The 25,260-nt window shown below is 46.0% G+C and overlaps 1 protein-coding gene across 2 annotated transcripts in view; it reads left to right on the forward strand.

The window, feature by feature from the left end:
- The window catches only part of RTN1 (reticulon 1), a 202,176-nt gene that overhangs the window by 113,456 nt on the left and 63,460 nt on the right, over nucleotides 1-25,260 (forward strand). Inside the window, exons 2-3 of one of the 2 annotated variants that reach the window (XM_073349958.1) lie at nucleotides 836-1,603; nucleotides 5,202-5,984. The exons of the other annotated variant lie outside the window; for it this stretch is intronic. Of the exons in view, the coding sequence (XP_073206059.1) occupies nucleotides 836-1,603; nucleotides 5,202-5,984 (1,551 nt within the window). The remainder of the gene's footprint in view (nucleotides 1-835; nucleotides 1,604-5,201; nucleotides 5,985-25,260) is intronic. 2 annotated transcript variants of the gene reach the window in all.

The following is a 25,260-nucleotide window of genomic DNA, read 5'->3' on the forward strand; positions in this document are numbered from 1 at the left end:
GCTCAGAGCCAGATTTGCAAAGATATTTAGTACTTGTGGCACCTTGGAGACTAACCAATTTATCTGAGCATGAGCTTTCGTGAGCGACAGCTCACTTCATCGGATGCATGTAGCTCATGAAAGCATATGCTCAAATAAATTGGTTAGTCTCTAAGGTGCCACAAGTCCTCCTTTTCTTTTTGCGAATACAGACTAACACGGCTGCAACTCTGAAAGATATTTAGGTGTCCAAAGGTACATATAGGCATCTCATGTGCTTTTCAAAAGCACCCAAGTCAGTCAGGAAGCCAATACCTTTGAAAGTGTGGCCTTTTGAGTCTAAGTAGACAAGACAGATGATGGGCAGGGAGACAGAGGTGAAATGATTTACCTCAGGACACAAAGCAGGTCAGTGCCACAGCCGGGAATAGAACCCAAGTCTTTTGACTTATTTCACTGAACCACATTGCCTCTGCACATGAACCCTTCCCCCTTTTTAGTACCAGGAGCCAGCAACTAAACCACCCCCATTGAATGTTAGTAAGGGGGCAACAGTCCCCTTACACTGTTACTGATGAAGGTTCCAAGTTCATTTGTCATTGATAACTGTCTGTGTGTCTATTTGACCATTTTGCAATTACATTCAAACTGGGCCTTACACTCACAGTGCTTGGAGTTTCCTTTCAAACATGTGGGTGAGACTGGGAGCTCATTTACCTTTATTTTTTCTAAAAATTAATCGGATTGAAGATTATTTTCCTCAATCTCTGGAGAAAGGGAAACTTTGCAGAAAGAGCAATTAAAAGGAGTCACTTTGCCATTTCACTATGTGTTCTTTTTTGTGTGTTTTCTTTAGGTGATGCAGAGGCCTCTCACCTCTTTGATTACGGTTCCACTAAAACATCTAAAGGAGGAGACCGGTCCTTTTACACATCTCTGATATCAGATGACTGTTACACCTCTCCACCAGATTCTACCTACTTCTCGGGAATACTGCAAAAAGAGAACAGCCATGTTACTTGTTCAGACAGCACAGAAGGATTTAACACACTAGGGCACTCTATTCAAGATGTGATGGGATTTGAGTCCCGTGGGTTGTTTAGCTCAGATTCAGGAATAGAGATGACTCCTGCAGAATCCACTGATGTCAATAAAACCTTAGCAGGTCCCATGAAATTAGAAGCTTATAAATACATGGACATAAGTAGATCAGAAGAGGTAAAATACCAAGAAAGATGCAACACAAGCTTAGAAGACAAGAATACAAGCTTTATCGATAAGTGCCCTGAAACAGCAGCCAAGTTAGAGCATATTTCTGGATCAAAGAAACCGGCTTTTGAGGAGACAAAAGTGGCCAAAGGACAAAACTTTTTTGAAGAATCAACTGTTCCATCCTATGCAGAGGAAATATTTGGTGACCAACACAGTGCCTCATTGATTACAGCACCAGTCAAGATTACACTCACTGAGATAGAAAGCGTAGGGGAACCTGCAAACAAAGAGTCACCTCCAAATAAGCAAGAAACAGGGCTGAAACCAAGCCATGAAGTGGTTCCAACAGTGACTGTGTCAGAGCCAGAAGATGATAGCCCAGGTTCTCTCACACCACCGTCTTCTGGCACAGGTAAGATGTCCGACACCCAGTATCTTACTATGCTAGAAAGTGATTGGGTGAGATCCTGACCCCATTGAAGTTAATGGCAAATCTCCCATTGACTTCAGCCGGGCCAGGATTTCACCGACTGTGTTAAAAAAGCACCCCATTTACTTTACAGGTGAGCTCTCTGTGTGTGTTCAGAGACTTATCATTATCTAAACTAATAGCCTGATTTCCAAAGGGGCTGAGCACCTGCAGTTCCCACTGAAGTCAGCTGAACTATGTCAGGTGCTCAGTACCTTAGAGGGTGTCAACGTTGTACTGCTCTTTGCTTCTGTTCACACTGCAGAGCCGAAACCAAATGGACAGAGTGAGCTGGAGGACACATCCCTAACAAAACTCTTAATGCTTAATGAGGGCACAGGCCCCAGTGGGGGGAGGGGGGAAAGCTGCCCCCGGCTAGGGAGTCATCATGGATCCGTGACACCCCTCTGAGAGAAACTGGGCTCCCTTTTTGTACTGGGGAGGGGAGAACTTTATAGGGCACAACATATTCCTTCCCCCGCCACCCCAGCCTCACTTAGTGAGCGGCTATTTAGTATTTCATTTTAGACTCCTCCCCAATGTGTGGCCCCAGGTCTTATTCACTGCACACTGTTCAAAGCCCACTCTAGAGCAGAATTAGGACTTTCCTCATGAGTCTTTATGTAGTGCTCATCACTATTATATGTGGGTGCTTCACAAATGTGAGCCTTCCTCTCACCTCCCAGGGGTGTTGTGGTATTATCCCCATTTTACAAAATGTGGAAATGCCATCAGGTGGCATCTTGACATCCATCTGGTTCTTCTGCAGAGATGTAACCTTTAGATCCACCACACAGACCTCTGCCACTTGAGCTAAGGGGGTAACTGATAGCTGTAGTAGGTTTCCGTCCTCTGTGGGGATCAGCACTAGATGGGGATAGGATGCACACTTTGCCAGAGGGTTTCACAGATATTTGCTGACAGTAGAGGAATGCTGAGACTCAGGAATCTTGGGTTCCAATCCAGGCTCTGAAGAGGAGTGTGCACTGGTGGGCACAGATCTCTCTGCCTGTTTTCTCCCATTCCCAAGCTTGACCTTGTGCCCTCTAACCTGTCCTTGTCCCAGTCCCATCTCTTCCACACTTCTGGCTCCTCATCTCAGGCCCATTATAATTGCCTACGCAAACCCAGTCTTCACTACTCCGGCTTCTCTTCCCCATGTCAGTGTCCTTCCCCAGCCCGTCCCAGTCTCCCCTGCCTCCCAGTCTTCTTCCCCAGCCAATCCCAGTTCTCCACCCTGCCCAGTGCCTTGTTTCCAGTCTCCTTGTCCAGACAGTTCCAGTTCCTCCTTCCAACCTCCTTGTCTGATCTGTCTCTCTCCTTCCCTACAACCTCCAGCCATCCCTCTCTTCCCTGCTCCTCCCCCACTTCCCAGTCTCTCTCCTCATCCTATCTCGGTCTTCTCATACTCCCCTCCTCAGCTCCTTGTCCCAGTCTCTTTGCCTAGCCAATCCCTGTTCTCCCCCACCACCCAGGTGCCTGTCAGATCTGTCCTGCCCCCTCCCCCCGGCCTCTCCCCGCCAGCTTGTTCCCAGTCTCCTCGTCTAGTCAGTCTCAGTCTCCCCCCACTCCTCATCCAATCTCAGTTCTCCCTTTGCCAAGTGGTTCCAAGTCTCTCATTTCCTTTACTGTCTCCCAGTCTCCCCCCTTGACTACCTGTGCAAGGAGACTGGGACACAAGGCCTCCTCTCCCCCAATTTCCAGTCCCTGTCACCCTTATTCTATCCTTTTCCATCTTTCTCCAACTCTGTCATTTTCTTTCCCCATCCGCCCCCATCCCAGTCTCACCAGGCACCTTGTCACACCCTACACCAGTCTGACCCTTGTCCCCTCTGCCTTCAAGTCAGGCCTGGGGTGCCAGCAGAGGGGTCACTGTGAGAGCATAGAAAAGACGTTTCCTTGCTCTGAGTTCCAGTGCGTGGCCCCACCCTGGCCCTGAGCATCTGGAAGCAACCATTACAGGGAAAGTCTCACTTTACCCCTGTAGCCCTGGACTGGAGCAAGCTCAGCTGCTGTGTGGGGATAGCACATTTATGGTCTGGTCAGCTCTTGGAGCTGTGAGGGCTGGAATATGCTTGGTAAGGACAGAATCTTCAGAGACTTTAGCTGCTAAACTCTATGAAGTTTCTGTAGAGTATGTGTGAACTGAGGGGTTTTTTTCAAAGGCTTAGAACCTGGCCACATTTGGGCGGATTTTCACCAGGACAGCAAAAGGCACGTCCCTGACACAAAGGCTACCCCCCACCCCCCATCAAATTTGAAGTCCCTGCTCCAAAACATGGAGGCAGTAGAGCTTCACAAAGAAAAGGTTGCCAGAATTTTTTTTTTAACATGAGCAAAACAACATATTTTCCCTAGACTTGTTCTCTGAAACAGCTGAACCGTTCTAACTGAAACATTAAAAAAAATATTGGCTTGAAGCAGACACCTAGCATGGAATATTTTAGCCCAAATGGTTAAAGTTAGGCAAAATTATAGGCAACTAAAAACAGAATCTTATAATTGGAAGTGTCGGGCAACCTTAATAATAGGTGGTGTGTTCAGCCATTCCTCGAATTCAGATCTGCATATATATATTTGCTGTTTTAAAAAAAGTTTTATAATTACATAAATCCAAGTAGCTGTTATAGAATATGGTCCTTCATCTGGGACTCCAGAACAGATGATTATTCATTATCCAAATTTAATATATCGGGAGGGACCTGATTCTGCATTCCTTATACCCCCCAAAACTCCCAGTGTAGACAACAGGAGGCTTGCTCCTTTGTATCCAGATGGAGAGTGACCAATATAAATATTAAAAATGGTTTAAATATAAAAGGTCAAATTATGTCAGTCCAAATCATGAGATCTTTCCTCATATTTCACTGAGCCTTTACCCAAGACAGCCCGCATTGGTTTTAGTGGGTCTTTGCTTGAATAAGGTTAATTTCCGTTGTTACACTGTGTGCATCATGAACAAGGTATTTGACAAGCAGCTCACATTGGATCTGAGTCTTTCTAATCCATGGTACTGAAAATTCAATCCCAAGTGTGAATTGCAGTGCGAGTGGAATATTGCCTTATTAAATAGAATATTGCATGTTGCATACAAAACACTGAAATGAACGTCTGTTGCAAGAGGTTGCTAAGAATTTTTTCCTCCATAAATTCAAGAAAATGTTTCCAAAATACTTATTCTGTGCCTGCATGCATGCCCCTGTACATGCACGCCCCGAGTGTATATTTATGTGTGTAATTTTTATCTTGATGATTTTCCCATTTAAAAAATAGCTAATCTTATGTTGCTGGGAGACCTTGGACATACGATGACACAGACCTCCTTGTAAAGCACATTTATGTCCATCCATAGATCTCAGAGCTATATATAATTGTTTATTATTAAATGTAACTTTGCTGGCTTGTATTAAATACATTTAATAATACTTTAGCTGAATCTGTGTTTGATTAGGCAACAGACAATGATTTAGAGCAATCAGAAGTTATCTTTGTTAACAACATTGTATTTTCTCTCTCTCTCTATCTCTGCATGGGATAACAGAACCATCTGGCTCAGAATCTCAAGGTAAATACAGCCTGTCAGAAGATGAGCTTATCAGTGCCATTAAAGAAGCAAAGGGCTTTTCCTTTGAAAGCTCTGAAGTCCAGCGTTCACCAGGACTTTACACAGAAAAACAAGATCAGAAAAGCAAGCCAGGGCGTCCAGCTGTTTCATCCCCCTTAGATAACGAAGCCAGCAGTGCTGAGTCTGGCGACTCTGAGATAGAGCTGGTCTCAGAAGACCCGCTAGCTGCTGAAGAGGTGCTACACTCCAGCTACATGACCTTCAGTCATATCGGAGGACCTCCCCCTTCGCCTGCTTCTCCTTCAATACAGTACAGCATCCTGAGGGAAGAGCGTGAAGCTGAACTCGACAGCGAACTGATTATCGAGTCATGCGATGCCTCTTCAGCTTCCGAAGAAAGTCCCAAGAGGGAGCAAGATTCTCCTCTCATGAAACCAATAATCATGGACATAATCCAGGAAGAGAGTGGTTCAAGACCTGATGCTTCCGACTTTGAAGTAAGTAAGACAACAGAGAGTAGGATGAACAGGGAAAATCTAGCTGAGTCTGCTTCCTATCTGAAATGCTCTTTTGTTGCACCCAAAGTAAGTGTGGAGCCACCAACCTCTGCCACCAGTACAGAAGAACTAAAAGAAAAAATAATTCAGAAGAAGCCACTTGAAGCAACAGTTGTTAACCAAAGTAAACTGCCTTCCAAGGACTCTGGGAAAAGAAGTCCCTTGGCTTCCCCCTCGCTGCCGTTTTTAAATAAGCAAAAAGGTAAATGCCGAAATGTATGTTGTCTCAGTAACACGTTCTCCTTGAATGCCGCTAATGGGGGATGTGTATGATTAACGTAGGAGGGTTTTTTAATCTAGCAGGCAAAGGCATAACGAGATCCATGGGCTGGAGTTTGAAGCTGGACCAGTTCACGCTGGAAACAAGGCACGTATCTTTAACAATGCAGGGTAATTAACCACTGGAACGGCTCACCGACGGGTGTGGTTGATTCTTCATCGCTTTAAATGTGTTCGTAAATGAACGTACTAGCTCAGCCACCAGTTACTGAGTTGACGTCGGAATCTGTGGGTGGAGTCCTATGGCCTGTGCTATGCAGAAGGTTTGAGTGGATGATCACAATGGTCTCTTCTGCTCTTAAAAATCTCTCTATACAATTAGTAGAGAGACTGGGGTCTGGTCTACACTACAGAGTTCAGCTGACACAAGACAGCTTACCTCAGCTATGGAAGTGTCCACACTTAAATTTCAGTCCCGCTGACATAACTTCTTTCCCCCCCCATGCCGACTTAATAACTCCACCTCCATGAGCGGCGTGGAGTCAAGGTTGATGTAGTTAGGTCAACGCAGTGTCGGTGTACACACTGTGTTGCTTTCATCAACTGTTACTGGCTTTCACGAGCCATCCCACAATGCCCCGCACTGACAGTACAATTGATACAAGCGTTCCTGGTGAGGACGCACGCTGCCGACACCAGGAATGAAGTGCCGACACGCACGAGCGATGCAATTACTGTGGCGGCTGTACGCCGACGTAAGTTGTCAACTTAATTTTGTAGTGTAGACGTGGCCTGGGCCCTTGTGCCTTTATATCATTTTCATTCGAATTTATTTGGGTCCAATCCTGCAGTCCTGACCGTAGTCAAACTGCCTTTCTACTCTATTCAGTGTCATATATCGTGCCATAACCCTGGCGTGTGGGCACAATCTAGTAGTGCATTAAGCAGTGTGACTCATACCAGTTGAGGATTCTTCCCTTCTTTCTGCTCCTCTGAGAGAAGGTTGTGATTGGATTTTTGAAAACACAATTAGGTGTGAAGTGCTTACTATTTTAATTAACCAAGGCAGGTTGGAGAAGCACTCCTTGCAGATGGAACAGAAAGCGGTGAGGTAGTGTTGGTTCTTAGACCCTTTACCTCCACGCAACCCATTGGATGTTTACCCTAAACTAGGACAGTAAGATCAGAACTTTTCATAGTTTAGTCTTAATTTTATATCTGCTTGTTTTCATGACCTCATTATCAACAAACTAAAACATATCAATACAAACAACAAGCCTGGTTCTGTAACAGTTATTCATGTGAGTAACCTTATTCAGATGCCAAGATGTTTGTAGGATCAGCTCTATGAGCATAGGTCGGGCTCATAAGTCAGGGATCTGGTGAAGAAATAAATAACCATTAACAAATATAGTAGAAACTCAGAGTTACGGACACCTTGGGAATGGAGGTTGTTCACAACTCTGAACAAAATGTTATGATGTACTTTCAAAAGTTTACAATTGAACATCGACTTAAAACAGCTTTGAAACTTTACCATGTAAAAGAAAAATGCTGCTTTTAACCATCTTAATTTAAATGAAACAAGCACAGAAACAGTTCCCTTACCTTGTCAAATCTTTTTTAAAACTTTCCCTCCATTTTTTAGTAGTTTATGTTCAACACCGTGCCGTACTGTATTTGCTTTATTTTTTGTCTCTGCTGCTGCCTGATTGAATACTTCTGGTTCCAAATGAGGTATGAAGTGGACTGGTCAGTTCGTTACTCTGAGGTTCTACTGTATGCTCTGAAATTGTGCTAACCCTACACAAACTCAGCAGTGGAAGCAACAAGTCAGGCTCTTCCATGAGTTGTGCTGGCCACAGGAATGGGGGTGGGGGGATGACCAGATTGGAAAAAATAGTTCAGATGAACAAATAGCTTTTTGATGGCTGGAACAGTCCGCCTGAAAGAATCCCATGGTGCTGTGAGAACCCCTTCCATCCATAACAATGAGCTGGCTTGTGGTGGCCAATCTCAAGTCTTGTGAATGGACCGAGTACAACTTCATTTTGCTAATGCTCAGATCCTGGGAAATGTTCCTGCTGCTGTCAGGCCAAATGCTAAAGGTCTTAGTCTAGTGTTGAGTGAAAACCTTAGCAAGAACCTCAGGACCTGGCCTGTAATTATCAAAAAGGAATCGTTCAATCATGAGTAATTCAGATTTTAGGGTTTTAAGCCTCCAGTCTAGCTTCCACTTCACCTGTTATTCTTGTCACTCAAGGGTCTTATGTCTGGGTGACCTTTGCTATGTTAAGGAGAGATCAGTGTAATGCTGTTCCCTCAGTTAACCTGGGGGTTGGGAGAGCAGGAGATTACTTAAATAAAACATACTGAAATGGGAGTCTAATCCTAGTGCCTGTGAAAAGGAGGCATTGCGTAAAGATAGGTGTTTTACAACCAGGTACTGTAATTGTATGTGGGGCAAAGCGGCTTCCCCATTACTCGGGTCAGGCAAATGCACTTGAATCCAGATCCGCAACAGCTTGAGCTACTAGGGTCCCTTTAAAACGGAGACAACCAGACTGAGTTGGTGTGCTGCCTTTTATGCTACGAACAAAGGCCCAGTAGAGACTAGATTGGAAGCACCAAACCTATAACATGACCAAATCTGAACTGAGGTCTGTTAAGGTGATGAACTAGTGCATTAATTCATGCTATCACTGTGCCTTATTCTTTTTCAGGACATCTGCTTGGGAGTGTTGGGGGGAATGTCTAGATCTCCCTCCAATGCAAACGCATAGCTGAATTCACAAGGTGTGTGAGAGAGAATGGATCTGTCTTTTTATTGTCTGCTGTTTAAGATCTTGGGGAACTTCATCTCTAAATAGACAATGGCCCAGACTCTTTGCTGCTTCCACAGGATGCAGCAGAGAGGGAGTGGATATGGGAGCTCCCTGACTGACTGGCTGGTCCTGCCAACAGCTTAGGGTTGCCTAGGGGCTTCTCTAATCTACCCCAGCTGTCGGTCATTCCCAAGGGACTCTGTCTGCTGAGGATTGCTGGAGCTCTGACCTCTCCCCTTGTCCACCTGTTCACACCACCGTTGGTGATGTCTAAAAGGGAAGATACCCACCCTGACTGGGTGAGCTCAGATTGAGTTTGTGATGCTGGCAGTTAGGGACCACCTTTCTATTTGCAAATAGAGCAAGTTTGACATGGAAATCAATGTGACACAACAAATATGGAAACTTCACAGTAGCATTGTTACTGTGCAGCTTTTTAGGGCATAGCCACACTTTGTAAAATACACGTGCAGGGGATTTAACTCCAGGACTTACCATGGACCTGTATGGTGAATTTATGGGGAACACTTTAAAAATTAACCTATTGTATTACAGTGAACCAAAACCAGCAGACTGACTCAGGTGAGTGAGGGGCTGCAAGATCAGGTCTAATGCTTGCAATGGGAGATATTGTAAATTTTGGGGGTAATAAGTTAACAAAATTTTGGATTTTAAAAAGCACCTGATTTTATGTTTTAATACTTCAGAGTTGGAGGGCTCACTCCTCCGTTGTAGTGAGCTCATTCCCAGCCCAGCTGACAAGAGCACAGAAGTGGCTCTAAGCTATCTTCCTGCCTTCTCTAATCCTGGGACCACACCATGCCCCAGTGGAAATCAGAGCAGCCACAGGGCTGCTTGAACTTATGCTAGCTAGAACACTCGTCTAGGGATTGTTCCGCTGGCCCAAGACATTCTGACAGGGGCTGGGCCCTTGTGAGACAGGTGCTATGATACAGGAGTGCCCTGCTGCCCCTTTCATACAACTTTAGGTCCTCTGTGCTGCAGGAGTACTGGACTGAGGAATTGACAAATGAATTTCTGCACCAGTGGAAGAGCAGTTGGGATAAATTCTATCTGTTCCCCTTCCCCCCCCACACACACTTGTTCAAATCTGGGATATGCCAGGGATGGCATTAAACAGCTGGCTAGATCTCTTCCCTGTAAACACTGAAGATTTTTTGGTTTTTTTTTAAATATTCATTAGCGGTGATAGTTTTTTCCAGAGGGTTTTTTTCATTACTTACTCACACTTTGCTGAGCAATTCCTACTGTAGTTTTTCAGCATTACTGCTTGATACGGGGCCAGTTTCTACTGTCAGAGAGAGAGAGAAATCTCCCACTGAGTTCCACAGGAATTGCACATGAGTGTCTTTGAGCAGAATAAAGAACAGGAGTACTTGTGGCACCTTAGAGACTAACCAATTTATTAAAGCATAAGGTTTCGTGGGCTACAGCCCACTTCATCGGATGCATAGACTGGAACATATAGTAAGAAGATATTTATACATACAGAGGACATGAAAAGGTGGAAGTACCCATACCAACTGTAAGAGGCTAATTAATAAAGAGGAACTATTATCAGCAGGGGGAAAAAACTTTTGAAGTGACAATCAAGATGGCCCATTTCGGACAGTTGACAGGAAGGTGTGAGGATACTTAACATGGGGAAATAGATTCAATTAGTGTAATGACCGAGCCACTCCCAGTCTCTGTTCAAACCTAAGTTAATGGTATCTAATGTCTCCATAGGCCAAACTCATCCCTGCTGTAACCTCACTGAATTTAGTGGACTTACACCCAGGATGAATTTGGCCTGATATGTGTTTCCTTGATTTTCAGCATGTATTTTCCCTTGATGAATTCCTCCCACCCTTTCATTGCTTAAACTGATGCCAGTTCACTACCAAGGGCTATGTCCCTTTTTGATTCACACAGGGGATTCCTATAAACACCAGTGGATTTCCCCACTTGTCTCCCATTAAGTCAGCATTTGCGACTTGTGTTCCCTTCACGGTTGGTGGTGGAAACTTTCCCTACCCGGGACAGCTACTAACTAATTTATTCTCGTTTGTCACTGCTTAGCCAACAATACATATATGCTCAGCTCTGTATTTCAGTAGCTGCCACTTCCCTGGGCAGACACTCCAGAGAACTCTCTGATATATCTGCAAGTGTGCCAATAAACTTATGCAGCCCACTAAGGGAGTAGAGGGTGTTCAGGACCAGGATCAGGACCCTTTATGCAGAAATAGGGCCAGATCCTCAGCAGGCATAAATCACTGTAGCTCCATTGACTTAGTAAAGCTATGCTAGTTTACAGCAGCTGAGGATCCCAATGTTGCTAACTCACAATTTCACTGATAGTCTTGCAATATTTGTTGCTCTTCTTAAACCCCAGAAGGCATGTGATTATCAGCATCCACGAAAAATAAGATAAGCTTTTAGCCCCCAGCGTTGTGGAGCAGTGCTTGAAAATGTGAACCCCAAAGGCTATGACACAGATAAATTAAAAAGTACTGAGTTTTTTGTTGTTGTTTTTGTTTTTAAGATCTCATTGTTTTTAAGCCAATCTCAAGACTTTTGGGAGGCTGACTCATGATTTTTGAACTCTTGGGGTTAGTGATGCTGGGATCTGGCCAATAATGCTTTTCTGTCTGAGGGATTAATGCACCCGTCACTGTATCTAATTAAATGGTCCCTTAAGAAGTGTGGTACATGTCTGTTTTTCCAACCTGTGAACAGTTCATTTGTTTCTCATTTGGAGAATTCACAAGGGGCTGAATGGGCTAGCCTAAAACATTCTGCAGTATTTATCTTTGGGCTGGGAGACCGAGCCTTCAAAATTTCAGCCTCACGAAAGCTCACGCTCAAATAAATTGGTTAGTCTCTAAGGTGCCACAAGTACTCCTTTTCTTTTAGTCTCAAAGAAGATATTCTGCAAAATAATTAGAGGTGAACTGGGGCTGTAATAAAAAGCATCATGTAGCCAGAACAATAGCTTTTGATCCTCAAAGTCTATAATATTGGAATTTTATCAACTGCAAGAAAAAATAATAAGGCAAAGTTCATCCTTGTGGGCAGTAAAGTCAGTGATGTCATTGAGCTACCCCGGCATGAATTTAGGTCCATACTATAGTTTAGATTGTTCCATGACTCTAGTTAGCTACTCTCAGGGTAAATGTAGTCCAAGAACTGTCAGTCATCAACCATTTAGCTTCATATATAAACATTCACATATTTTGCAATTTATCTTTATTGTGTAGTGTGTACAAAGTACCAATGTCCATAAACAATATCAATTTACAGGTCTAAACGGGCATTCTGTTACACTGATTTGACTGGATTAATTCTGGGGCTGAACATGGAAATGCAAATTGATTTTGAATTCATGCTCCATGGAATAAATGCACAGATTTCATAGCTTCTGGAGTGAGTCAATGTGAAATCACAGCATTTTACTTGAAACAAGTTCATAGTCTCACTGGCTGACAACATTACTGTGAGTTTGCTGTGTATCATACCTTCAGAGAATCTGTGTGTTTGCTTGGTACCCTATAACCACTCTCTCTCCCCTCGCTGCACCGGTGCACGCCAAAGAAGTACTGTGGAACACAACAGATAGATGTGTGATTTGTACGGTGCTAATTCAAAGTCTCTATTTAATGTCTATTGCCATCCAGTGGTAATGATGAAAATGGCCATTCATTTCTCAGTTCCATTTTACCATGTCTAATAATCATCTTTTGTAAGATAAAAAACATTCCCATTTCATTCACCATGGAGAGGCCCTGCCAGCTTTTGTCAAAGATCATAAGATTTGATCAAAGATCCTATTTCTCTGTGTGGCTATAATGGGGTGTGCATTCCACACAGGAGTGGAAGGGGTTAATGGAGGCCAGATGGGCCAAATAACCTAGTAGATTGGAGGCTGAGAAGAAAGCTCTAATTAGAGGGACAGACTTACCTGTGCAGGAACAGATGGGGCCTGTATAAAGCTGGGTTGCTGCCTAGGGAAGGCTGTAGGGAAGTAGGCTGTAGTCACCCTCTTAGAGGAGGGAGTTGAAGGCTGGTAAACCCAGAGAGGGTAGGAGCTAGTGATGAAGGAAGAAGCCTAGGGAAACAGCAAGAAAAGGTAGGACTGCATGGGGACCGTGGCTGCTTGTTTTAGGGTTTCTGGGCTGGAACCCAGTGGAGAGGGTGGGCCTGAGTTCCCCTACTAGCCACTGGGGAGTGGCAAAGAACATTGGGGACTCCAGCCAGCCAGCAGATATGGAAAGACTGTGACTTCCCCAGAAGGGGAGGACTTTAGTGACCTGGCTGGAGGGCCAAGCCATGAAGAGAGAGCTGCAGATCCAGAAGTGAGACAGGATGGAAGAAGATGCCACCGGAGGGAGAGTGTAAACTGGCTGAGCTAATTCCCAGGACGGCCAGCAGGAGGTGATGTGAGCAGTGAGTTACCCTGTGACAGTGGCACACACTCATCTGATCACATGTGCTCTGGTCAGAGTCATATAATCACTGGCTACATTATTTCCCTCCCTTTCCTTTTGCAGAACAAATAGATGAAGATGGCTGCCAGCTCAGGTGACTTTGGCTTTTTTAATACTGACACTCTAGTCTGCTCATTCATATCAAATCTTTATTTATACTCAATATTTTATATTAAGCCAAACAGAAAGAAGAACTGACATGTAACTTCTCGCTGTAACTGTAACCTGGAGTCTCTGGTTTGTTCTAGGAAAATCCTGGCTTGCAACATCTCAGATTTCAATATATCAGGAAAAACTGAACAACAGGCAGGGCTAGATCTGAAGCTGGCATGAATGGGCACAGTGCTCTTGATTTCTGCGGAACCCGCTGAGGATCAGGCCCAGTAACTGATTTAAATAGGTTTATATGCCGATTAAGAAAAGTCCTATTGGCTATGGAAATAGGCCTGCTTGAGCACTCTGGGCATCTGCAATCAAGCCAAAAGAAGGCCAGTCAGATCAGTGGCTTTCTGTCCAGCTCTTGTATTCCCATTAATTAAAAAAAATCTCCCAAACAAGGAGTGTATTTCAGGCAAAGGCAGAGGAACTATCTGGGGATGGGTATAACAGACTTGATATACTGGTCTCTAGCATGTTAACCTCAAGTTAAGCATATGATCAAGGGTATGTCTACACTACGAAATTAGGTCGAATTTATAGAAGTCGGTTTTTTTTAAATCGGTTTTATATATTCGAGTGTGTGTGTCCCCACAGAAAATGCTCTAAGTGCATTAAGTGCATTAACTCGGCGGAGCGCTTCCACAGTACCGAGGCAAGCGTCGACTTCCGGAGCGTTGCACTGTGGGTAGCTATCCCACAGTTCCCGCAGTCTCCGCTGCCCATTGGAATTCTGGGTTGATATCCCAATGCCTGATGGGGCTAAAACATTGTCGTGGGTGGTTCTGGGTACATATCGTCAGGACCCCGTTCCCACCCTCCCTCCCCCCGTGAAAGCAAGGGCAGACAATCATTTCGCGCCTTTTTTGTCTGCTGCCAGCCAAAGATGTAAAGGATAGATGGAGTGGGTCAGAACAAGAAATAGACCAGATTTGTTTTGTACTCATTTTCCTCCTCCCCTGTCTAGATCACACTGCAGTCGGTCACAGAGAAGGCGCAGCGAGGTTAATCTAGCCATGTATCAATCAGAGGCCAGGCTAACCTCCTTGTTCCAATAACAACGATAACTTTGGTGCACCATTTCTTATTGGAACCCTCCGTGCAGTCCTGCCTGAAATACTCCTTGATGTACAGGCACACCCTTTGTTGATTTTAGCTCCCTGAAGCCAACCCTGTAAGCCGTGTCGTCAGTCGCCCCTCCCTCCGTCAGAGCAACGGCAGACAATCGTTCCGCGCCTTTTTTCTGTGCGGACGCCATACCAAGGCAAGCATGGAGGCCGCTGAGCTCATTTTGGCAATTAGGAGCACATCAACCACCACACGCATTATCCAGCAGTATATGCAGCACCAGAACATGGCAACGCGATACCGGGCGAGGAGGCGACGTCAGCGCGGTCCCGTGAGTGATCAGGACATGGACACAGATTTCTGTGAAAGCATGGGCCCTGCCAATGCATGCATCATGGTGCTAATGGGGCAGGTTCATGCTGTGGAACGCCGATTCTGGGCTCGGGAAACAAGCACAGACTGGTGGGACCGCATAGTGTTGCAGGTCTGGGACGATTCCCAGTGGCTGCGAAACTTTCGCATGCGTAAGGGCACTTTCATGGAACTTTGTGACTTGCTTTCCCCTACCCTGAAGCGCATGAATACCAGGATGAGAGCAGCCCTCACAGTTGAGAAGCGAGTGGCGATAGCCCTGTGGAAGCTTGCAACGCCAGACAGCTACCGGTCAGTTGGGAATCAATTTGGAGTGGGCAAATCTACTGTGGGGGCTGCTGTGATGCAAGTAGCTCACGCAATCAAAGATCTGCTGATATCAAGGGTAGTGACCCTGGGAAATGTGCAGGTCATAGTGGATGGCTTTGCTGCAATGGGATTCCCTAACTGTGGTGGGGCTATAGACGGAACCCATATCCCTATCTTGGCACCAGAGCACCAAGCCGGCGAGTACATAAACCACAAGGGGTACTTTTCGATAGTGCTGCAAGCTCTGGTGGATCACAAGGGACGTTTCACCAACATCAACGTGGGATGGCCGGGAAAGGTGCATGACGCTCGCATCTTCAGGAACTCTGGTCTGTTTCAAAAGCTGCAGGAAGGGACTTTCTTCCCAGACCAGAAAATAACTGTTGGGGATGTTGAAATGCCTATATGTATCCTTGGGGACCCAGCCTACCCCTTAATGCCATGGCTCATGAAGCCGTACACAGGCAGCCTGGACAGTGGTCAGGAGCTGTTCAACTACAGGCTGAGCAAGTGCAGAATGGTGGTAGAATGTGCATTTGGATGTTTAAAGGCGCGCTGGTGCAGTTTACTGACTCGCTTAGACCTCAGCGAAACCAATATTCCCACTGTTATTACTGCTTGCTGTGTGCTCCACAATATCTGTGAGAGTAAGGGGGAGACGTTTATGGCGGGGTGGGAGGTTGAGGCAAATCGCCTAGCTGCTGGTTACGCGCAGCCAGACACCAGGGCGGTTAGAAGAGCACAGGAGGGCGCGGTACGCATCAGAGAAGCTTTGAAAACCAGTTTCATGACTGGCCAGGCTACAGTGTGAAAGTTCTGTTTGTTTCTCCTTGATGAAACCCCCCGCCCCTTGGTTCACTCTACTTCCCTGTAAGCTAACCACCCTCCCCTCCTCCCTTTAATCACCGCTTGCAGAGGCAATAAAGTCATTGCTGCTTCACAGTCATGCATTCGTTATTCATTCATCACACAAATAGGGAGATGACTACCAAGGTATCCCAGGAGGGGTGGTGGAGGAGGGAAGGAAAATGCCACACAGCACTTTAAGCACAGCACTTCAAAAGTTTACAACTTTAAAATTTATTGAATGACAGCCTTCTTTTTTTTGGGCAATCCTCTGTTGTGGAGTGGCTGGTTGGCCGGAGGCCCCCCCACCGCGTTCTTGGGCGTCTGGGTGTGGAGGCTATGGAACTTGGGGAGGAGGGCGGTTGGTTACAGAGGGGCAGCAGTGGCAGTCTGTGCTCCAGCTGCCTTTGCTGCAGCTCAACCATACACTGGAGCATTCTGGTTTGGTCCTGCAGCAGCCTCAGCATTGAATCCTGCCTCCTCTCATCACGCTGCCGCCACATTAGAGCTTCAGCCCTGTCTTCAGCCCGCCACTTACTCTCTTCAGCCCGCCACTTACTCTCTTCAGCCCTCCACCTCTCCTCCCGGTCATTTTGTGCTTTCCTGCACTCTGACATTATTTGCCTCCACGCATTCGTCTGTGCTCTGTCAGTGTGGGAGGACAGCATGAGCTCGGAGAACATTTCATCGCGAGTGCGTTTTTTTTTCTTTCTAAGCTTCACTAGCCTCTGGGAAGGAGAAGATCCTGTGATCATTGAAACACATGCAGCTGGTGGAGAAAAAAAAAGGGACAGCGGTATTTAAAAAGACACATTTTATAAAACAGTCGCCTCACTCTTTCAGGGTAAACCTTGCTGTTAACATTACATACATAGCACATGTGCTTTTGTTACAAGGTCGCATTTTGCCTCCTCCCACCGCGTGACTACCCCCTCAACCTTCCCCCCTCCCTGTGGCTAACAGCGGGGAACATTTCTGTTCAGCCACAGGCAAACAGCCCAGCAGGAATGGGCTATACTGAGTGTCCCTGAAGAAAAGCACCCTATTTCAACCAGGTGACCATGAATTATATCTCACTCTCCTGAGGATAACACAGAGAGAGAAAGAACGGATTTTGGTTGAATGCCAGCAAACATACACTGCAATGCTTTGTTCTACAGTGATTCCCGAGTATGTGTTACTGGCCTGGAGTGATAAAGTGTCCTACCATGAAGGACGAAATAAGGCTGCCCTCCCCAGAAACCTTTTGCAAAGGCTTTAGGACTACATCTAGGAGAACCGCAAATGCCAGGGCAAAGTAATCCTTTCACATGCTTGCTTTTAAACCATGTATAGCATTTTAAAAGGTACACTCACCAGAGGTCCCTTCTCCGCCTGCTGGGTCCAGGAGGCAGCCTTGGGTGGGTTCGGGGGGTACTGGCTCCAGGTCTAGGGTGAGAAACAGTTCCTGGCTGTCGGGAAAACCGGTTTCTCCGCTTGCTTGCTGTGAGCTATCTACAACCTCCTCATCATCATCATCTTCGTCCCCAAAACCTGCTTCCGTATTGCCTCCATCTCCATTGAAGGAGTCAAACAACACGGCTGGGGTAGTGGTGGCTGAACCCCCTAAAATGGCATGCAGCTCATCATAGAAGCGGCATGTTTGGGGCTCTGACCCAGAGCGGCTGTTCGCCTCTCTGGTTTTCTGGTAGGCTTGCCTCAGCTCCTTTAGTTTCACGCGGCACTGCTTCGGGTCCCTGTTATGGCCTCTGTCCTTCATGCCCTGGGAGATTTTCACATAGGTTTTGGCATTTCGAAAACTGGAACGGAGTTCTGATAGCACGGATTCCTCTCCCCAAACAGCGATCAGATCCCGTACCTCCCGTTCGGTCCATGCTGGAGCTCTTTTGTGATTCTGGGACTCCATCATGGTCACCTGTGCTGATGAGCTCTGCATGGTCACCTGCAGCTTGCCACGCTGGCCAAACAGGAAATGAGATTCAAAAGTTCGCGGTTCTTTTCCTGTCTACCTGGCCAGTGCATCTGAGTTGAGAGTGCTGTCCAGAGCGGTCAGAATGGAGCACTCTGGGATAGCTCCCGGAGGCCAATACCATCGAATTGTGTCCACAGTACCCCAAATTCGAGCTGGGAACGTCGATTTAAGCGCTAATCCACTTGTCAGGGGTGGAGTAAGGAAATCGATTTTAAGAGCCCTTTAAGTCGAAATAAAGGGCTTCACTGTGTGGACGGGTGCAGGTTTAAATCGATTTAACGTTGCTAAATTCGACCTAAAGTCCTAGTGTAGACCAGGGCCAAGTGTTTTGCTAAATCAAGGCCTTCACCGTCAGTGAAGCACCTTCTTCTCACCTGTAAGTGTCATATACTGCTCCCTTGAACACTGTCCACTAATATGGATCATAGCTGGGGCGATGCAGCTGGGAAGCCATCAGTCTCTGGAAAAATAAATGTTTCTTTCTTCTCTACCTTTCTCTTTTTTCTCCCCAACACTGACTCTGAATGCTATGAAGGCAGTCTCTTGCCTTCCAAGGGTCCAGCATTCCTGAGCCCTAGTCCAAGCTCTACCATTGCCTTGCTTTGTATAAATCATTTTGCCTTTCTCTCTGTTTTCCCCATCTGTAAAATGGGGATAATAATACTTACTCACCTACTTCTCTGGGATGTTGTGTAGAGTTATTTCTTATAAGACTTGTCTATGTGATGGCATGAGGTTGTGAATTGTAGAGTATGCCAATATGGAGTGCTCTAGCTGCCGCACGTAGACCCTGCTGGCATGAACTAGGAGGTACCTAGTTTGTGTTGATGTAATCCCATTTCAAGGTACTCCAGGTGACAGAACAAGGAGTAATGGTCTCAAGTTGCAGTGCGGGAGGTTTAGGTTGGATATTAAGAAAAACTTTTTCGCTAGGAGGGTGGTGAAGCATTGGAATGGGTTACCTAGGGAGGTGGTGGAATCTCCTTCCTTGGAGGTTTTTAAGGTCAAGCTTGACAAAGCCCTGGCTGGGATGATTTAGTTGGGGATTGGTCCTGCTTTGAGCAGGGGGTTGAACTAGATGACCTCGTGAGGTCCCTTCCAACCCTAATATTCTATGTTACCATGATCTACAGTTCATTCTCCCCCACTCCCTGTACACTGCACTTTGCTGCCATATATATAAGCCCAGTAAAATGCAAAATATTGTTGTTGTCAAGAATTTTGGCATTGGTGAGATCTATGGTGAAAACCACACAATGCTTGTAAATATGAGCAAATTCTGAATGACAGTGTATATGGACCTGGTGTCAAATTCTATCCTCAGTTACTCCATGGGTTTTAATGGGGTTGCACAGTTGTAACTGAGGGCAGAATCTGACGCCATATGTAACTTCAGCTGGAAATCGAGTCCTCTGCATTTACCCATTTGTTAGAAAACACCTCAGCTTCTCTTAACCCCACTCACTGTGGCAGTTCATGTGTTAAAATCTACTATCCACCCTTTTATTTTTATACTAAGGGCAAATAAAACAGAGGTTTATTCTATCATTTAAAAAAAAAATCTTATTTTGAGTCCTATGCATGTAACTTTTCCTTAGTCTCTATGTCCTATCCTAGACTTCTGAGCATGGGTTCTCCCACTTCATATCTGGCTACTCCAGATAGACTGAACCAACACATTATTATGGAAGGATTCTCATCCTCACAGAGGAGGGGTGGTCCAGTGACTATCTTGAGTGCCTAGGGGTAGGAGACCTGGGTTCAATTCCTGCCTCTGTCACAGGTAGGGTGACCAGATGTCCCAATTTTATAGGGACAGTCCCAATGTTCAGGACTTTTTCTTATATAGGCGCCTATTACTCCCCCCCCCCCCCCCCGTCCTGATTTTTCACACTTGCGGCTTGGTCAACCTTGTCAGCGGCTACCGGTGACACCTTGGGTAAGTCAGTCTCTTGCTTTCGGTCTGTCTGTAAAATGGGGTGATAGCACTGCCTTTCCTCTTGGGGGTGCGGTAAGGATAAATCTGTTACAGACTGTAAGGCACTCAGATACTGCAGTAAGGGGGGCCAGATAAGTACCGTAGACAGACTTCAGTGCGTCTTGGATGGGCTCCATAGCCATAATGTATTTATTCTCAGGGATATGACTTATTTTGCCTTCGAGCAGTTTGGCCTTTGCCCTGCTGGGTCCCCTCCTGTAGAACAGCGCCCCCCCGGACTCAGGTGAGTTCATTGTGTAGACTTTGGCAGATGGAGGCACCAGGGCAGTGGAGAATGAGAGCCAGATCACAGTCTATGCAGTGGATCAGCTGCAGAGTCTGTGATGAGCCCAGCACCCATCTCTGTATGATTTCCATCTAATCACAGAAATGAGCAATATGCGTACCGTCACAGTAGCTAAGCACCATTTGTTTCTTTGCAAGCAGTTGTAGAGTAACAGCCGTAAACGGCCCGAAGAGCTCATAAAATGGCTTCTGTTTGTGCTGAACAATGAATTGCTGTTCATGCCCTTTAAAGCCCTCTCTTGAACCTTTCCGCAAGGAGCACAGTGGCAAAAGAGGCACCCTGCCACACGCTTTCAGGAGATAAGAGAAGCAAGGAACTCCTCCATTAATCTTTGCAGGGGGAGCCCCAGACTCCCTGTTGCTGCATTATGAGCCACAAGGAGCCTATCAGAATAATTTGTTTCAGTGATAACATTATGAAAGACCCCTCGGTAGCCTGTACTCAATAGAGCAGGCAGTGACTGTTTCCACCCAAGTGACATTTCAGTTGTAGCTCCACGTTTCCCAAACATTATCATGCAGAGGCATTTAAAAAGAATGGAAACAAACCTTTGTCAGGGTTGGGTTTTTTTTTTAATTATTATTATTTTAATGTCTGTGTCTACCTAGGGCTGTTGTCATGGAGAAGCAGATTTTTGCAGCTTCACATTGAATTTGTTTTTCAGTAGCTGCCTGGGAGTTCTATTTATCAGGAGCGTTTTTGTTAGAAGTAACCTTGCTGGAATAACATTAACACATCCCTTATGTTGAAAGCACATTAGTTGCTCGTGAGGTTGTTTTGGAGAAGGGAGACGTTTGGTAGAATGATTTAACAATCTGGGACTCATTTTTCATCGCCATGTTTTAAATAGACTGACTCTGTCATCAGCAGTAATCTGTGGCTGAGCTTTGAACATAAGGAAATGTTAGGTTAATATTTTAGTGCCATCTGCTGTAAGTTCTCCCACATCCTGGCCCATCTGGTTTACTTGCATCACTTTACTTTTTATCATGCTTTGCATCATTCAGAAACCCCCCATTTGTAAAAGGTGTAAATGAAGGGGTCTTTTCTGACCTTGATTTGTGTGGCATTGGGATGCAGTGGGTGCAAACAATTCCTTTGTCACAGTGCATCGTGTTTAAATTTCCTGTAGGCACCATTGTTTATCTTCACACATCTCTAATTAGAAAGTAATTAAAAATCTATGTAGGGAGGAAGGATGTTCTTGTGGTTAAGACACTGGAGTGGGAAATCTGGGTTCAGTTTTCACTTTGCCACAAACCCATTGGGTAAATCCCAGTACTTCTCTGACCCTCATTCCCCATTTGTAAAGCCAGGTATTAACACTTCCTTTCTTCTGCCCTTTGTCCTAGATTGTAAGCACTTCAAGGTAGGGACCCTCTAGCACCTAGCACAATGGGACTCCAATCTCCTTGATGGAACCTCCAGATGCTACTGAAATATAAATAATGTGAGTGCAGGGCCAAATTCTGTCCTTGGTTATGGGCATACAACCCTTGGTGACAATGCATACAGATAGTGGAGGACAGAATTTGGCCCCCAGACATTGCCTGTCTATATGCAGTGTCTACAAGGACAAAAAGCAGAGGCGAGCCATCAACATGGTTACATACTGGAGTAGTCATTCAGCCACTGTAATTATCACAGGGTAAGCCAGCCAGACTTTAAGGAGAGCTCAGGTTCCAGGTCTGACCTGTGACTAGTTTCCTCCCAGGCCAGGGGAGTTCTGGGACTTGTAGTTCCCCAGTTGATAAGCTGTAACATGGCCTGCTGGGAATGGAAAGCAGGAAATAAGAGAGGTTACCTAGTGAGAGGAGAGACTTGGAGACAGAGGAGTAGCTTGTTGATGGGGTCCACATGTTATCACACTCTATGTTAAAGACCACCAGTAGTGCCCCACAGAAAAGGGAGCCCTGGAGGGGCTTGGCTGAAGATGCCTGGGAAAGGTCTAAGGAGAGGGCCTACACACAGGAAGTCCCCTGGGGATAAGTGAAACACGGTGGCTTTTGAATGGAGTGGAGAGCAGCTTCGTGATCTAGGGGCAGGAGCCTGTGGTAGAGGGAGGAGGTGGGTTAGTGGTGGTGTGGGGGCCCTGCAACCAAGGGGAAGAACTTAGACAGGAAACTGTAGCCTGAATGATGCCCTGGTAAGAGGGGACAATGGCCCAGGGAGGGTGAAGGACAACTTGTTCTGCTGAAGCTCTCTGTTTCCTGTTGAGCCTGTTTATGTTGGAGGAGAGAGTTTTGGCCAAATTACCCAACCAACCTCAAAGGGAGAGTCTCCAGTGGGGGAACTGAGACAACAGCTGCACCTGGTGGTGGAGAGTTAAACTGCCCTTGTGCCGTAATAAATAGGACTACCTGGGAGTACAGGGATAATGCCAAGGAGGCAATTGCAAACATAATTAGAAGATAATTTACTGCAACAAACCTCAGCCATGTGGGAAACTGGGCCATGTGTCACAGGGACCTTCACCGGAACAAATGAACTGTCTCCTGGCAAACGACACGCTCTTCATCAGGTCTTAATTAGCATATTGCTAGGTCATTCTCCATCTGATTGCTCCCAGTGTAGTTTTCGGACTAGGCCTAGCTTTGAAAAGGGCCTCAGGTCACTTCCCGTTTTGCTCTGGAAATTATTTGGGGGTGCCAGTGGTAACATGTAGCCATCCAACTAACGGCCTCACTCCCAGGCACAGTGAGATAGCGGGATGTCTAAATAACATTGGCTGAATCCACACATAATTACAGGTGCAAAATGGAAGACTGCTAATCCAAATCAGACTCGTGTATTACGGCATGTCTGCATTGGGAGACAATGGGTGTTCTATGGCAGGGAGTGGGATGGATGGGAAGAGATCTCTAGCCATATCAAGGGTACTGGGGTTACAGGCATAAGGCTGAGGAATAATAGACTCCTTAATCATGAAGCACTTTCTGCTTTAAAGCTGCCCCACTGATGAAGCTGCTAATCCCAGTTAAAATAGTGTGAGTTTTACTTTGCTAACAATCCCATGTCTCTAACGTTTTAACTGGGGTATTTGAAGATGGGTCCTCTGGGATCCACATGTCCTTTTAGTTGGCTAAAATAAGCCCAGATTTGGATGTTGTTTAGTAGCACCTTACTCTGTGAGTAGTCCCATTGATGCCAGTGGGACTACTTATGGAGTAAGGTCCTATTGAATGTGAGTAAAGATGTTGGAATCAGGCCCATAATATTGATACTAAAGTCTGTCTATGTGCATAGCTATAGATAGAAAGACAGTGTGAGCTAGTGGATAGGGCACTGAACTGGTAGCCAGGAGATCTGGGTTCTTTTCACTGATATGCCCCTGAGCAGCCGTGTAACTTAAGTTATTTTATCCATCTGTGCTTTTCCCTCCCACACATTATCTGTTTAGGTTGGAAGCTCCCAGAGTCAGAAACTCAGTGTGTGTGTGTAGTGTCTAACGCAATGGGGGCCTGACCTCGGCTGGTACCTCTGGTGTTACTGCTGTAGTAATAATAAAACACTGACTGAAAATATAATGTAGGCAAATCTCCTGAAAAGTTGTTCAGCTTTGATCCAAGTTTTGCACCAACCGCGTCAAATCCTGGGAGCCAGTTGTAAGGCAAAAAGGATTTGCTCATTTGGAATGAAACAGCATGGGCCAAATTCACACCTGGTGTAAGTGGGTGCAACTGCATTGATTTCAGCTAGTCTCTGGGGATCTTTGAGATGTATGTTCGGACTCTTTTTTTCAGGCTGTGGTAAAACAACTTACTCTCTCCACTTGCTTCCAACAACCTATGTTCATTTTCTTTGTGTTAAAACACAGGGATTCTGGCAGGGATCCAGAGAGAAAAGGAGGAAAATCAGTTTATCGTGGCAGCATCTCTCACTTCTGAAGAAGCAGACGCTGCGTGTGGCTCTGCACTGAAAGCTGACAGTGTCTGTGTGACTGGGTTTGTTTTGAGCAGACACACCAGGCTGGGCACTTCCCAGATGGGGTTGGACCCCATTGGTGACATCTCTTCCCCCAGGGATGAAGCCCAAGTGACAAATTCACTATATTAGAGCAAATGGTGGGTGGAGGGGGTCACATTGCTATGTGGGACATAGAGTCCTTACAAAGCAGGGTTATGCTCTGCAGCTTTCCCAGGGCTGCTCGTATTGAATCATCCCACTGTCCTGGGCAACTTCTTCTTTGCTCGCATAGGCACTGTGGTCCTGACCCTGCATTCTATCTCGGTTCAGAAATCTCCCGTTGTGGCTGCTGTACTCTGGGTCTGTCTCCTACCCAATCTCTGTTAACCCTTTGATGCCATCAGGAGCAAATGGTAGCAGGTGATGAGGGCTCTCAGCTGCTGCCCGATGAAATAGCTATGGGGCAGAGGGCCACACAGGAGAGAACATCTGCTGCATTGCTGAGTACTGTGCCGAGGCTGTGTGAGGAGCACTGTGTGGCTGCCTGTGACCCTCAGCATGAGGTTTTGCCACCAGTGGCTTTGTGGAGGTGAGGTCCAGCATTCGCAGAACTGCAGAGTACGCTGCTATATATTCCTCCGCAGTAAGTTATGCTGCGGAACAGAAGACTGGCCCTCCCCTGCTTTCAATTCCTGCTTCCCCCTTATAGATGAATTCCCCCCAACCCTTCCTTATCTGCCCTGCCTATCACCCCAATCTGACCCCACTCACCTGGGCTTATTGCCTCCTGATCTCTGTGCCTGTGCTCTGAGATCAACTCACCTTCTTGACTTGTTCCTGCCCAGGCATTCTCTGGTGTCCTGCTGGCCAGCCCAGTTTTTCCTTCTAGTCCCTGACTTGGATGGCCTGGTGGGTTGTTCCTTCAGGGGTGAATGAAGTTGCTGTGCGAGTGGAAAGGAGGGATGGGCTAGGACTCATTCCTGGTAAGAATCCCAGCCAGCTCTTGTCTCCCAGCTGTGAACACCCCTCC

This window comes from Lepidochelys kempii, chromosome 6 (assembly GCF_965140265.1).
Source record: "Lepidochelys kempii isolate rLepKem1 chromosome 6, rLepKem1.hap2, whole genome shotgun sequence".
Classification (NCBI taxonomy): domain Eukaryota; kingdom Metazoa; phylum Chordata; order Testudines; family Cheloniidae; genus Lepidochelys; species Lepidochelys kempii.